This window comes from Wyeomyia smithii, chromosome 3 (assembly GCF_029784165.1).
Source record: "Wyeomyia smithii strain HCP4-BCI-WySm-NY-G18 chromosome 3, ASM2978416v1, whole genome shotgun sequence".
Lineage (NCBI taxonomy): Eukaryota > Metazoa > Arthropoda > Insecta > Diptera > Culicidae > Wyeomyia > Wyeomyia smithii.
The window spans coordinates 169466632-169483458 of record NC_073696.1 but is presented as its reverse complement, the minus strand read 5'-3'; the positions used below and the strand labels follow the sequence as shown (position 1 = coordinate 169483458).

At 37.9% G+C, this 16827-nt stretch overlaps 2 protein-coding genes across 2 annotated transcripts; one reads left to right on the top strand and one right to left on the bottom strand.

Moving 5' to 3' along the window:
- Nucleotides 1-11840: 11840 nt before the first annotated feature.
- Nucleotides 11841-13783, top strand: LOC129731002 (uncharacterized). Its single transcript, XM_055690700.1, has 3 exons — nt 11841-12251; nt 12309-12505; nt 12576-13783. The coding sequence occupies exons 1-3, from the start codon at nt 11917-11919 to the stop codon at nt 13478-13480; spliced, it is 1437 nt and encodes a 478-aa protein (XP_055546675.1). The 5' UTR covers nt 11841-11916; the 3' UTR covers nt 13481-13783.
- A 772-nt stretch (nt 13784-14555) lies between these two features.
- Nucleotides 14556-16620, bottom strand: LOC129731393 (uncharacterized). The gene is made up of 4 exons (XM_055691369.1): nt 16502-16620; nt 16006-16438; nt 15579-15926; nt 14556-15509 (listed from the first exon to the last, which is right to left on the bottom strand). Exons 1-4 carry the CDS (start codon nt 16502-16504, stop codon nt 15313-15315), a joined length of 981 nt encoding a protein of 326 aa, XP_055547344.1. The 5' UTR covers nt 16505-16620; the 3' UTR covers nt 14556-15312.
- Between the last annotated feature and the right edge of the window lie 207 nt (nt 16621-16827).

The window sequence follows — 16827 nt, the reverse complement described above, 5'->3', positions numbered from 1 at the left end:
TGGAATTTGAAATTTATCGGAAACCCACGAATACAAAACGGGTAATACCTAACACTTCAAACCATCCCTTCCAGCATAAAATGGCATCCTTCCATCATATGATCCACCGCATGGAAACTTTACCTCTAAGTGAAGTAGCCAAGCAAAAGGAACTGGAATATATTTTCGAAATTGCTAAACTTAATGGCTACAATGAAAGTATCATTCAAGCCATTGTTGATAAAAAGAAGCGTGCTCAAATTCGGAAATCTTTTACAACACTCAACCCAATAACAGAAGATCTGAAAAGGGTAGCCGTTGAATATGACGTTAACTTGACACGCCCACTTCGTTCAAAATTTAGAAAATTTGGGATGGATATTGTCTACACTAGTAGAAATACCCAGCTCAAAACAAAATTAGGGTCTACCAAAGACCCTATTGATACCCTGAACAAAGCTGGAATTTATAAAATTGCATGCAGTCACTGTGACATGGTTTACATTAGACAAACTAAACGCAACCTAGGGATACGTTTCAAAGAACATTTCGCAGAAGTGACCAAAGCAAGTAAAGTTTCAACAAATGCCCCACCACACCATTTCAAATCAAAAGTGGCTGAACATATTTTTAACGAGGAACATCCACTAACTTCGGATAACATTCACCTCCTCCGCCCCGTTAATAATTTATGGAAATTAGACGTAGCTGAATGTTTAGAAATTTATAAACAACACTCATGCACGCTTCTCAATAAAGACGCAGGTAATCACCCCTCATGGCTATTCAATCTGCTTCCCAAAAACCCCAGACATGGTACGGTAAACAATCGACCGCATAATTCCCTACCTAACTCCAATTAAGGGTGCTAAATTTTCATTTTTACCTACTACAAATAAAAAAACAGGATTTACGCTTTGCTCTTTACCAGTCCACATAAGCACTGAGGAAGACTGTACGTCACAGTCGAAATATATATTTGCGGACTGAATTTCAATATTTATCCAAAAAATTTAGTAGAGTATAACGGAAACCGATAACTATTTCTTTGATTGATCTCAATCACTCTGCTAAGACGCTCGTTATAGATTTTCTAGATCAAAAAAAATGTTTTTTTCGGTATCGAAAATTTCCTGCATTTTTTTCATCGGGTAAAAAAATGAAAATTTTACCGCTTTAAGGCACGGATCAAATTCTGATTCGTTTCGTTACTGAAGAATAAATCCAACATTTACCATTAGATCACGAATCAATCAACTTTAAAACTTATGGCATCTTTGTGGAATCATTCCACCGTTCAAAATGGTCGTGAAATAATTCCACGCGAAACGTCGCTTTTTCCGTTCTCACTTCACTGATATGACACTCATAATAACCCAGATTTCGCAGCAGATGTCACTTTGCGACGTTTTTCTCACTAACGTGAGTCCCGTAATAGGATTTTGTTCACTTCACTCTGATTTCACCGTGAAGTGACTCCCGTAATAAGCACCATGGTCTTATTCATGTGCAACGGATTCACAATACTGGCACAAGCGTCATTAAGACATTTTGCAATAAAGCTTGCTATTGGCTGTTCCGGTTGCTAACGGTGATTAGGAATACACGAGTTAGCATTGGCCAAAAATTGCAGAAGTATCGATACTCGAGTATCGATAATTTCTCCCTGGTTGTATCGATGCCAGGTTGAGATCGAGGGCGGAGCATCGATACCAGCTGTATCGATACTCTGCCTGCTACTTAAAACAGGTCTATTGTGCATGCAGAGAAAAATCGGAAGCGACGAGTCGCTCGTTAAACAAGGATTTTGCAGCGAATTTCGCAGTATTTGAATATAATGTAGTCTTTGATTCAACATAAAATGTCCCGAAATATGCGACTGTAATATTTTCTAATAGTTTCTAGTCGCAAAACTACTATGTCAATTTAATCAAAGAACATTAAAACGGCATTGTACTGTGCGAGAAATAATCATACAAAATGACATCGCTAGAAATCTTCGCGTCGCTGGACTCACCAGCGAATTGCAGAGTAGTGCTGCAGCGACAATATGAAAAGCTACCATTTTTTCTTGATCATTCCCGATCAGAAAGACAAAACAAAAATGTAACAGAAGCTGTTAGTTTGTTATACAAAAAACCTGTCAGGTTGTGTTTCAAATTAGATCCCGTTAGGTGTTAAAATAACAGAAATTATAACAAAAAATATTCTACTAATATCAAACCCATATCAAGTTTTGTTACTAACGTATCAGCTTTCTAACAAAATTAGATAGCATATGGAATAGTATAATAACAACCATTGTTATAAACAACAGGTTTCGATAGAGACGAAAAAATGTGATATTTGTCTCAGAACAACTTTATTTCAGGATTTGTTTTTATAACTCATTCAGATTATATTTTGATATATAAAGCATATGGGAAAATACAAAATCGTATCAAATTATGTTATTTGTATCTCGTGTTGATAGAGTTTTGTAATTTTTTTGTTATGCTCTTCTGATCGGGTTAATACGGAAAATCAGAAATGCCAGGTGTTTAAGTAACTATTCGAAAAACCGACAAAATCTGCTTAAAGTCTGTAAAAAATTTGCCTGTGATTTGAAAAAATGCGTTCGCGCAGGCAAAAGTCTGCAAAAATTTTCACAGATATTGAGAAAGTCTGCGTAAACATAAAGAAACTCTGACAAAAATCTGCAGAGACTCTGGAAAAAATATAATTATCTGCGAATCAATAAAAATCTGCACACCGACTCTGAAAATCTGCGTTTTGAAGACAAATCTGCATATTTTGTATCCCTGCGGTCAATAGACTAATGGTACCAGAATGGGACAGTGGTGACAGAATTATATGTCACACACACAAATCAATGCAATAGCATACGCGCGTCTGCGGCCTTATTTGAAATATAGGGCAGCACGATAATCCTGGCTTCTTATTCGTAATTGCTTGCCTTTTTGCAAAAACTCGGCGCTTACGATTTTGCTCTGCACAGACAGTATTACCAACTGCGGCAGCATTTTTCTCGCAAGAGGCATGAAAAACCGCCTTAGAAATGAGCGGGTATATTCAATCCTGTTGGTGTCTTTTACAAAAAGAGCACAAACCAAATTTCTGCACTGTTCGTAGAAGACTTTGACGCGATGGATCATATCCGCGTACTTCTACAAGGCTTTTCCGTTAGATAATTTGTAGCAATCAACAATATTTTCCGATTTCATAGTTTCTCTTCAGTATCGAAAAAATATCGGGGTGAAAGTATCGATCCTGCTTCATATCGAAGTCGCTTGCATCGATAAAAAATAACGATAATTAGGCCCTAAGGTATCGATACCGTAAGTATCGATACGATATCGGCCAATGCTACAGTCATTGATACGCACAAGCTCGCGAATGTAACCAGCGGTTTTTTGCACGTCCCAGAGTTGATCATTGGCCCGAAACCGAAGTCTACCGAAACATCACGATTTTTGTGTGTATGATACATATTAAACATTTCTTTATACAACGATTTAACTTTTGCGTGTAGGGTATAGTTCATTGTAGCTAGTTCTGTGACGTGAACAAAAGCAGAGGCATTCCATAGAAAATGAATATTTTTTTTTTTGAAAAGAACAGGCTTGATTTCGCTGAAACATGTCATAGTTTTTCTTTTTTGAACAAGAGGTCAGTTTATGATTTCAACTGTTTATGTTAACTCACAACTGCTGTTTTAAAAGCACCTATCCAAATATGTAATAATATTATATCCAAAAAAACGGTTTGGTTGAAATAGTGTCTTCGGCAAAGCTGTAGTTAATAAAGTTAAAAAAAAATGTTTTTTGTGACAGATTTTACAAATTGTAAATTGCCTGTTACCTACTGTTAACATGAAATCAATTTCGTTTTCCTAAAATGATATTGATGTTTCCTCCCTGGTTTAGCACGGAAGAACTACATAGGCTTACTATGTGGAAATATTAGAAAATATATCAAACCAAATTATCAATAAGTTCCGACCAAAATCGTTGCAACCCCCAATTACAACAATAAGCTCACTTTATAGTTAGCAAGATAGTTGTAAGTTTAAGTTTTATCCTAATTCACAAGTAAGTTTACAATTTTCCTACAATTATATTAACAATTAAGTTTATAATTTTCCTACAGTTATATTCACTCAACGCCATTCGCTTCTCTGCTATCGTTGCGAAAGGAAGCATTCGAAAAAAGATCCGTTATTTTTGCTCGCTCGAACAAACAATACTGTTTGCTGTGCAGACAGTACGCGTCGTTTGTGTTTTTCGGTTTCGGTGCTGATAGACAATAGACGTCCAGCAACCAGAGCAAATCCCCGCGCCGCCGGGCGCTGGTTACCCCTTGCGATACAGAAGACTGTGCACTGTGTCCAGACTGTACGCGTGCTACTGGTGTTTTCGGTACCGACACTTTGACAACAAAGCAGTTCAGTAGTCGATGCAAATTCCCCGCGCCGCCGGGCGCCGGCTATCCCCTAGCGGGGTACGAGAGTGTACGTTGTGTGCAGACGCTGCCGAAGGAAATCCCTCGCACCACCAACCGCTGGTTAGCCCCTAGAGCTGTTTCAGCTGGAGGAGACTGATTGCGATTCCTGCCAAGCCACCTACTGGATTAATCCAACCATTAGCCAGGAGGGAGCGTAGGCAAAAATGCAAAAAGTCTGGTGAAGTTTTCACATTTCTTTTTTTTTCTTTATTTTTTTCAATACGGTTGTCTTTTTTTCTTATTTAAGGTGAAACCTCATTGAATCCAAAAATGGCCGACTTCGAGTCACCACTTCGAATTTTCATAAGCACAAGACGCGGAAATACTCGTTGCGTTTCCTATGAAAATGCTATTTTATGTTTGCTTCACCACAGCAAACATAAAATAGCATTTTCACAGGGAACGTATTAACTATTTCCGAGTCTTGTGCTTTCGAAAATTCGAACTGGTGACTCGAAGTCGGCCATTTGTGAATTCAATGAGGTTTTACCTTAATACACCTTATTTTGAAAAATTTTTTTACATTTTACAACAATTGTTTGATCCCCCCATATACGCATATTTATTGTTTGCGTGCGGTAGAGCAAATCGCTCCCGCAAAAATGGACAATATACAGGTGGAACTATTCTTGGATGTGGAAACAAATGGAGAAGAGATTGAGATCTCCCCCATCAATTCCCCTCTACCTTCCCCTTTACCTAGCCCTGTATCAAGGGTACCGGAAGTACGGGTAAAAGCTTACCTGGATGCCGTGAAAGGTCCTTTCATAGTTTTCTTTAGGCCTATAAAGAAGCCACTGAACATTATCCAAACCGGCAAGGACCTGGCAAAACAGTTTTCGGACGTAACCGAAATTACAAAGGTTAGACCGAACAAACCGCGAGTTGTCGTGATTAGCTTGAAGCAAGCAAACGCATTTGCTAGCTACGAGCTCTTCACGAGAGAGTACCGCGTGTACATCCTTGCCAAGGACGTTGAAATCGACGGTGTGGTTACCGAAGGAAACCTTACGGTCGATGACATTTTGCATCACGGGGTTGGCTGTTTTAAGAAAATGTAAAAATTCTTGAATGCAAGCAGCTGCATCCATCAGTATCCATTGAAGAAGGGAAGAAGAAATTCTTCCCTTCGGATTCCTTCCGGATAACATTCGTCGGATCCGCACTACCGAGTTCGTCTGCCTGTACGCCTGTTTGTACCGCGGGTCATGCACTGCCAAAACATGCATTGCCATTGCAAGCAGTTAGGTCATACAGCCACCTACTGCTGCAACAAGGCACGCTGCAACAAGTGCGGAGGCAATCACGCTGAGAACTCTTACACCGAGGATACTGAAAAGTGTCTATATTGGGAGGGAACTCGGCATGACCTTTCGACATTACCCGCGTATAAACAGCGCGAGGAAAAAAAATAGGCGTTCCCTCAAGGAACGATCAAAGCGCTCTTTTGCAAAAATGCTTAAGAGGGCTGAGCCAGCCTCGACAGGAAACATCTTTTCCTTTTTGCCAACTGATGAGGGTATATCTGACGATCCCTTCGAAGGGTGCTCTTATGCCATGCCAGAAGGATCTGGGAAGAGAAGAATTGTTAACTCTCCTAATCTTTCTCGCAAAGGTCCTTAGATAACCCCTAGCGAAATGACCCATGAGCCAACACAAAAAGGAAGCGATGAAGAAAAACCGAAGCAAGTACCTCCCAATTTTAATTTTAAATCAAACCAGGAGTACCCACCGCTTCCTGGGGCACCAAAAACTCCTCGTGCACCCATTTATCGATCAGAAGATAAAAACGAAACAGGGTTCATTAAATTCTCTGATATTGTGAACTGGATATTTAAAACATTTAACATACTCTTCAAAATATTCTTCTTGCCCTTCTTCCTACAGTGAAAACCTTTTTGATACAACTAACAGCAACTTGGCTCTTCATTTCAGCTATCATATCTTTCGATGACTAATACGGCGAAAGAGGTTAGGAATTCTATTACTGTATTACAGTGGAATTGCAGAAGTATCATCCCCAAATTCGATCTATTTTCACATTTTCGCCTTTTTTGATATTGGGAGATTTTAGTTCTCACTGTTCGCTATGGGGGTCGCTGTACGACGACAACCGATCTTCTTTAATTTGTAACTCAATCGTCGACCTCAATATGATACTTCTGAATACTGGGGAAGCGGCACGTGTACCTAATCCTCCAGCACGTGAAAGCGTGCTCGACCTATCCCTTTGCTCGACATCACTAGCGTTAGATTGCCGGTGGAAAGTAATCAACGATCCCCACGGTAGTGATCACCTACCTTGCTAATGGATCAACTCCTCCAGACCCAATCAATATTTCATACGACCTTACTCGTAATATTGATTGGAAGTCTTATGAGGTGATTATAATGGAATTCATCGAGTCTCACGAAGAACTTCCTCCGGAGGAAGAATACGCGTTCCTTTCTGATTATCGACGCCGCGACTAAAGCTCAGACAAAACCGATACCCGGGGTAACAATTAGACGGCGTCCTCCCACCAAGTGGTGGGACAAAGAGTGCTCTGAGCTGTACGCGCGAAGGTACTCGGCGTATAAAGACTACCCGAAGTACGGTTCCGTTAACCTGCTTCGAAGGTACGAGGTACTGGACAGGCAGATGAAGTGCTTAGTGAAAGTAAAAAAGCGCGGATACTGGTGGCGGTTTGTAAACGCGTTGTCGAGGAAACAGCGATGAGTACTCTTTGGGATACCGCCAGACGCATGCGGAATCGTAACGTTTCGAATGAGAGTACCGGAACAGAAGACCTTTCGCGGCGCATTTTTAGCAATTCGGGGTCTGGTTCGACTCTAAATGCACCTGGGCTTGTCATATTAGGTATCTACAGTGGTGGGCACTATTCCGCTAATTCGCTAATCGCTAATTAGCGACGCTAATATTCAGTTAGCGGTTTAGCGATTTCGCTAATTTTTGAGCTGGTTAGCGAAACTGTTAGCGTCGCTAAAATTTTGGCCTTCGAAACGCTAATCGCTAATTTGCTAAATTTTGTAGAGGAGTGACTATATAACTATTTAGAAAAACTGTGAATTGCTGATGGCGTACGTAAATTGCTTCGAAAGATGAACATACTTTGCTGCGAAAGTTACTTTTGGAACGAATATTTCATTCAAACAACGTTCAATTGTCTCAATTGTCTAGAGTCTAGAGTCTTGTTTCTCTTTACGACACAAGTGCAAGTCAATCTTTTTACCCTAGAATGGAGTTCCAGAATGGAGTTTTCAGAACAAGCTCAAGGTCTAGATTGAATTTTCGGCAACCAAGAACTTTTTTATTTCGGCTTGAAATTATGACAACTTTGGTTTTACCTTTTTGATTCAAATAATAATTGATTTTTTATGAAAATATTCCAAGGTACAAGCAAACTTCGATATAAGGTACATTTCGAATTTTACTTTGTACTTTATATCGAATTGTACCTTATATCGAATCATGAAACATTTCCAACAATAGGGCTTCAAACACTTTATTTTGTTGTCTTTTGTCAACGTATAGTTTATTTTACAAATAGAATCCAACTATAAGTGTGAACCAACTTGTTTTAAGTACCATTCAAATCCCATAGTTTTTTTTGCTTTTTAGGAGACTTTTAGCCGCGTCCAAAAAATAGGTAGTCTAGAGCAATAAAAGGTGAAAAAAAATCAAGCCGTTATGTTATTATTACCTACTTAATTTTTATTTACCATTTATTTACAAACATACAAATTTTTATCGGAACTAATTCTTTTTTTTCTTCTTGTTTTTTAATTTTTGGTTCGATGTATAAGAACCATGAATATCTGCTTACGGATTGAGATCTTTTTCAATTATTTCTTCGTCCTTTAGGATTTCGAAACTTGCATTTTCCTCTTTGAATTTTTAAAATGACCGTTTGAACTAACTTTTCATTACACATAAAAGTGGCCCGGAAATACACTTTGCATAGTGGTTTAAAACGTGAAAAACGTGATCGTCAACCTTTTGAGTGTAAAAATGCCATTTAAATGCTATAGTGTATTTGACAATTTTTTTTATATCTTAAGAATATACTCTTGATGCAAATAGATTTTTGATTAATCTGCCTAAAAGTGAGATGATACTTTGATCTATTTCATTACTTATCAAATCAAAGTGATATCTTTAGCAAAGTTGTAGGTAATCTTATGTAGAAAAACTTCGCTGAAGACACTTTGGTTCTATCTCATGAAAATAGACCACATACAGGTAGTTTCATACACGCACATTCTCAAAATGCCTAAAAAAAAAACAATTAACTTTTTTGGGGTGTGATTTCAAAGGCCTACTATGTTCTAGACATTTTTTCATATTTAAAAAATACACTATTTTGCCAAACATACTTTAAGCATATTTTCAATTTTTTCCTAGGTTCTTTGACGTTTCTGATAAAAATGCTCTTTTTTAAATCAAAACTTGTTTCAGCTGAGAGGGTTTTCAAGTGCGGTTTATGATTTTTTTGAGCATTGTATTTTGAATTTTAAACAGATTGTTCAGGGGTCAAACTTCAAGTTGTTGTTTTCTATCAGCTACCCCGTTCCCCCATCCACACTATATCATGTTTACTCGGCAAAATTGAATTTTTGTTCGTTTTTTCAAACTTCCGCTAATCGCAACGTAATTTATGGACACTCCCCAAATAAGTAAGCTGAGATGTTGACAAGATAACCAATATCTTGTTTATAGAAGTTTCCATACCAATTTCGGAGTTATTTGTAACATAATATAAAGGTGTACCTTATATCGAGGTAAAATGTACCTTATATCGAGTGACGCTATATCGAAGGTACCTTATAACGAGGGTACCTTATATCGAAGTTTGCCTGTATTTATTTTTTATGCAAGCTGAATAACTTTTGTTACTCCTTGTTTTTCAAAATCAAGTACCGTATTGTGAACCTCTTATTGTAAATAGCTCTCAAAAGTATTTGTTTTCGTTTGTTCTACCACAAAAGATCAAAGTGGTCCAAATCTTACAAAACACGAGCAATAAATATAGCGGTATGACTATCTACATATCAATAAGTTAGCGATTAGCGATTAGCGAAAAATTCCGCTAATGTGTGTTTAGCGGTTAGCGTTTAGCGATTATCGAGCTAAACTTTCCGGTTAGCCGCTTAGCGATTAGCGTCGCTAAATTTTCGGTAAGCGGTGCCCACCACTGGGTATCTAACACGAAAATGCCAACAGAGGATTAATTTTCTTCGTACGATTACCGGAACCTGGAGGGATGCCCACCCAGGAGACCTTCTAAGGTTATACCAAACAACGATATTGTCAGTTCTTGAATACGGTTGTTTCGTCCTACAATATACTCACGCTATCGCAATTACAATCTAATAATTTAATAAAATTCAAAATATATGTAAAAGTGTTCATATGTCACCGTTTGTGGCAAAACAAAGAATAGGAATTCTGAATAAATATTAGTAAATAATTAAACCATTATAAAACACCTTCTATATTAAAAAAAACAGGAGGGTTGTGTGCAAAGCCACGACCGCAAGGTTGAAGTAGAATACTTTTACAAGAAAGATAACCCGGCTGCTTGCGTGTCAGTCATTTTTTCTAGTAAATAAACGTTGACTAATCAGATCAATCGAATTTTGCGCTTCAACAAGGATTGACCATTTTCAATAATATAGGAAGTTGCTTGTCATGGTTGGGGCTTGAGAATATTTAAATTTTGAGATGAATTTTTTTCGGATGTCGTGCTCATGACTGAAGGAAAAGATAATTCAGTACGTTTTGAGACACGGAGATGAAGTAAAATTCATAACTTTTGCAAATTTAAAAATGTGAATTAACTCATTAAAAAATATTAACTCTTCAATCGAATTTTCATTTCATCCTGAAAAGGACAATTTGTTGTTCATTTTAGTATCGGATAAGATGTCGATCACATCTTTGCGTTACCACTGACAGTGCGAATAAAGTATTCCTTGTGATAAAATAAACAGTGAAAATCTGATTAAAAACTCAAAACTAGACGGCTCTCGTGTTGTCAAAAAGAGACAACTTTTCATTGAATGCATTCACTAGTGCCCACTATCGCACAGAGACTGCACTTCACTAAAGTGCCTCACTGCATCAGCCGCTATCGATCCGCTGCAACTAGTTCGCTATCCATAGGCATGCCACAGTTGTTGCTGGAATCCGCTGCAACTAGTGCGCTATCCATTGCTACGCCACAGCTGTGGCCACTTTCCGCCATCGCTGGTATCCACTGCACTGCTAGTGCTGCTGCTAAGGGAGGACGACTGCTGTTGTCGCTGTCTAGAACTAATATGAGCGGCTTCGGCTGAAACAGGCTCTTATATAGGCCAAATTGCATGTTTATAAATTGCAAGGTATATGATTCTGTCGACCGTGCTTGGGAAGCAATCATATAACGACCAATCAGAGGTCGAATTTTTCGTTTTGACAAGGCTTGACTATTTTCAATAGTACAATAGTGTGAATAATAAAATCACAATTATCTTCTTTTGGGAAGAATGTTAGAAGATTTTCCAATCGATCGCTACAAGAACGAAGGAAATCCATCGAATACTAACCGATTTATTAGCATTTGAAATTGGACATATTTTTAACTTTTACGGTTTTAGATTTTCATTTCACATTCCTATGTAGCCGAACTTCCTGAGAGAAGTATTCTACTTCAAAATATTGCTTTTCCTTCATATTGTATCCGCTGTATGCATTAGAACGAGTTGTAGTGTTGTGTTACTGTTGTGGAATTTGTTTTCGCGACGGTACTACACTTTCCAATAGAGATGGTCGGGTTTCGGGTTTTCAAACCGAAGCCCTTGTGCTGCAAAGCAAACCGAAGCCCTTGTGCTGCATTCCGATTCGGAACTCGACCTTCTGTTTACTATACACAGACTTCGCAGCCAACTGTTTTAGTGTGCAGGAAAATTGCGGGGCTAGCGCTACGATCCTTCTGACACTAACAGTCCTTTCCGAGCCATGACTCGAACCTACGACGACTGGCTTGTTAGGTCAGCATCGTACCCCAAGACCCGCTGGTAACGTCAAAACGAACGCAGTTTTGATCAAAAGTGGGATAAATGATTTCCTGCGCTATAAAAATGCATCACCACATAATTGGTTTAGAGATGATCTATCTATAGGCCTATCTAATCGAAACGTGTAATGCATGTGCGCCACCTGGTTAATTTTCGAAGAACTAACTAAAAAGTGTCATAGACTTGTTTTCTTGCTGTTGTGCATTTGACCGGGTGTTTTTTTCGATTTTTATTGAGTTTTACGGTCGGTGATTTGCTTTAACATGAAGTCATCGGAAAGTAAACGAATTTTCCATTCTACTGGTATGTAATTCTAGTGTTGTAGGATATCGCATTTATAATAACTCTTCCTTTTTGCTTTAGCTCATTGCGGTTATGTTTATCTTTGCAGGAGAAATCGCGGTGACAAAAGCGGTGAACATTACATTAGGGGATATTTTGGACTACATAGGAGATTCCATCAGGCCGCTTCGAGAAGGGCAATCTGTTTTTGAATCAGGTCATGTTGTGTGCATCGGTTATACAAATGAAAGTGATTCCATGATTGATATTTGTGGATTTGTGCTCCAAAGTTCCCATCCAGGAGACGTTCCTCATGAAGTTAAACTGCATATTGGCTACGATTTCCGTCATTGGATTCTTCGATGTGTATGCAAAGCGGGTACCGCTAGATGTAAACATATTGTCGCCTGTTTGCTTCATCTCGCTAAGTAATATTTCTACATACTTGATAATTACTAAGAGTTAATCTAAATCGCTATTTCCAGCACTCGCTTTGTAGAATATTTAACATGTACCAGCTCTCGCCAAGCATGGGGAATTAGTAAAAGCGAGAAAACTGATTTATGGAAAGCCAAAGTTGTCAGGAATCTTTGCTGTGCCAGGAAGCATTCGCAACTTGCGGTGATTGATCTTGGCAACATGAGGGAATTGCTTAAACAAGGCTTTGATCGTATTATGGATGGTAAGTTTCAAATTATTTTAGGATGGTACTGAAGTAGTTGAAACATGACTACCTATTTTAATTTTTACAGCTTCACCCGATTCCGCTGTCAAGAAACACATCACCGGAAGAGAGCAAACATGTTATAGATTTCCAATAGGACCACTGCAAACAAATAATTTGGACAAGTTTTTGACAAACTATGAGCTTCGTGATTTAATTCAAATTTCGGATCAACATCCCACGCATTCAATAGATATAAAATTTGTTTCAGATGGCCATAAAATGTTTTATAAAAAACATATAGTCAAAACCTTATCAGAAATTGTAGGGATTTGTATAGATACCAAGTTGCAAGATAATAGCAGCTGGAGGTTACATCGATCAATAAGAATAACTGGAAGTTCTTGTTATCAGTTATATACTTATTACAAAAACAAAAACGCAGATTGGACAAAAAAGATACAGTTATACCTATGTCCCAAATCTTTGCATACAAAAGCTATTCAGTATGGTAAACAGGTAGAACAGTTAGCATTAGATTGTTATATGAGGAAACGTAACCCTTTGATCAAAAGGTGCGGTTTTGTGATAAGTTTTATAGAACCATGGATAGGTGTAAGCCCTGATGGTGTAGATCCTATGAATGGAGTACTGCTCGAGATAAAATGTCCATTGCTTGGAGCTGACCATAATATAGAATGGGTAATGAACGAATGTAAAACCACAAAAACATATTTACGTAGAACCAACTCAGGGCTTCAGCTGAATAGGAATCATAAATATTTTGCACAAGTACAGCTTGCTATGTATGTGTTGAAGCTACATAAATGTGATTTTATTATTTATTCAAAGTTCGAAGATGATTTCGCAATTACAGAAGTTGATTACGATGAAGAGTATGCGTTACAACTAGTAAGTGTATTGAAAATCATCTATTTCTCATACATGTTATCACAAATAGTGGGTAGAGTGACTAATGTTTGTGCAGGTTAAACTGATAATTTAATATAATGAACATTGAAATACTGGATAGAAAATAGAAACTGGTGAACAAAGACCGAGACGAAAACAAATTTGGAATTTGAAGTTGAGATTCATTGTTGAGGTCACGTTCGTGTAATTATAAGTAAATGCAATTTTGATTTATATACTATACTAGTAGAGCATAGAAAAGGTACTGGATAATGTGTAGATGACACATGCCACATAATACATAAGGTTGTTAGTTACTCGACTAAAAGCTGTAATTTTTTAAATAAGACAAATTGTAGAGATATAGAACATTGCTGATCTGTATTGTCGTAAATTATTTACAAATAAATCATTCTAAAACTTATCGTCTTGTAATATAGGAGCTGAAAGATTTACTAATCCACATATAACGGTCATTATTTCATTTACGAGACCCAACATGGATGTTTCAATTGAGTTTTGAAATATTCCGAAAAGTTTAACACGTTGAATTACGCGCTCTACGTGAATCCTTGCTTTGGCAATTCTCTCATTCAATATGGCATCAGCAGGAGTATGACGCACGGTTCTCAGAAAAGGTGGGATATGTAGACGAATACCTTTAGCTAAACACTCATTTTCAATATTAAAGCCCTTGTCCACCATAATCTCATCTCTGAATGCATCGAATAAGGACACAACGTTTTGTTCATTGAATATCTGTTTATCTGAAGCTTTTCCACTGTATGCTTCACTAACAAAACTTATCATTTCCGCAGGGGTTACTCCAATTAAAAATTTCACTGTTCTCCTTTCTTTATAATTAGAGAAACATGCGATACGGCAGTTGATACACTTGAGTGTCCCTACAGGAATTTCTGTGCAATCGAAAATACATCGAACATTTTCGAAACCCGCTCTAAAACATAGTGGAATATTATAACCAATTTCTTCACGGCTTGGCCAGTAAATAAATTGTCGCAAAACTTGAGCTTAAACTTGTAAAGTATGATTAAAATAATACGAAGCAGTTGCTGCTGATATATTAACCAGAGTTGACAGTGCTGAAAACGAGATGTTTTGCTTTAGCTTCGATAAAGTTAAGATAACCCGGTCAACAGCGTGTGCCTTGAACCGCTTCTGGTATACTTGATCTTCTAATGCTTTAACAGATATACAAATGGCATCTAATTGCTTCAGTGAAGCAACTCCTGTCCAAACACTTGCGTCCCGATCTGATTTAATTAGACTCGTGAGTGTGGCTTGTTTGCTAAATTTGAAGTTTTTTTCGCGAGCCTGTTCAATGAAATCGATCGGATTATAGTGGAGTACTGGATCGTCCTGCTGATATTGAACGTCGGTATAAATTTTATCCTGTTCATTAGAGTTGTGAACATGGCTTATTCCACCATAGGCATAAACATATATTTGACCGTCGTTCAATGTTGGATTACTCGAGCTGCACGTAGCATTTAATGCAAAACTGTTGCGGTCAGCATCCGAAGCATTATTCGCCAGAAACCCATCCAAAGTACTCGAATGTTCTTTTAATTCTCTATCGCCATCACCGCTGAAATCTCTGAACGATCGAAGATCATCAGGTATGCCTGAAGGGGATAGATCATGGTTGAAGCGTCTCCTACCCGCAGCGTTGCCAGGTATCCAGATTTAGCTGGATTATCCAGATTTTTGAACATGTATCCAGGTAGACAGATTTGATGTCCAATTATCCAGATTTTTCATGAATGATCCAGATTTTATCCAGATTTTATTTTCTCTGTTCCGCAAAAAGGTCATCACTTCAAATTTGGCGCGAAATTTTGCAATTTTGTCACCTCAAATTTTACGTACCCCAAGACTTTTACCCGAAGAATTTACCTTTCACCCCACGAAATGACTTCCAGATTTTTTTCCAGATTTTTTTTTTGCCTTTTCCAGATTTTTAAAAAAATGACCTGGCAACGCTGCCTACAAGACACACGAACAATTTTACTCAGTTTTATATCATGTGTGGTTCTTGGTGAAGGTAAATGTTTCGATGGTATCGCACTCGGTTTCAGGCGATTTCCTCCTGAAATCATACAAAAATTAAAGAGCCACGAAAGAAACATAACTGTTTTTTTTCTGTCAGTAATCTTACCTGCTCTGTAATCTGAGGGTAAAAAGTGTCGGCTGCATACTCTGGAATTTTTCGTCGGGGTTGTGACTCTACGGATTGCATGCTTCCATTGCTTACAAACATTTCTGTCGTTGAAAGGAAACATGTGTAGTTTTATTCCATTCCCAGCTTTTGCAGTGCAACCAGTAACAAAACACATAGTTCTACTGCGAGGAAGTGTAAATGGAAAAGAGTATCCATGCTCCGGTGTGACATTATCGTCATTACAGCTTGAGTGTACATATATTTTGGCCTTGTGTAGAGGTTTCTTGATCTTCGCACCGATAGCTCGCCGTGGAACAGCAGTTGACTTAAAGTACTTCGTTGTTACTATAATATATATAAATAACATACACATACTAGAATATACGTAAACATAGTTATGCATTACTAGAAAATAAAAATTTACCTAACGACCAATCATCTTCACGAAAATGTTTATGGCATATCATCAATTCACGCAATACTTTGTCTTCAATATTGTTGGTAAGCTCTAGCGATGATATCCACTTTTTACGAATGGCATCATTATGAGGAATTTTGACCAAACGCTTCTTGGTTTTTACATTGCATCCAACCACCCAGCATCCCTCTTTAGGAACTATCTGTTTGGCAATGCATCCTTTCGAAATTATCGTTGGTGTTGCTTGTGCGTTTAACTTTGATCGCTTATATGTAATAAAATCATCTGGAGAAAAATGGTTACTGCATATCCGATGCGCTGGATTACGCTCTAATTTTAGGATCTTTTGCATCTCCATAGGCACAGGATACAAAACTGGAGCTCGGGTCCGGCAAGAATGAATTACGCAACGTAATTTCACATTCTTTAGGTTTGCTACCTGGAAGATAAGTTTTGTTAAGAGTTTACGTGAATTTGTAACTTACTAGCAGTTTTGCTTTACCATATTTAATGTTTTATTTCGATTTTTTAGTTTTTTTAAAGTAAAACACGAGTGCACTAAGCGATGAATGCAGATCAAGTTAATATTTACAAATTTCTGCACTGAATTTGACAGATTCATAATTGCTCAACACTTTTTTCACAGCAGCGCCATCTCACTAGAGTTTATCTTTAAAAAGGCGTATCTCCCCCCTCCCTCTCTCTCTCTCTCTCTCTATTTTTATTATTCATTACGTTGCCTATTGTCATCATCGATATAAAAACCCAATCGCTGCCAATATTAAGATAGACGCAAAATTGAATTATTAAAGCTAACACCCGTTCACT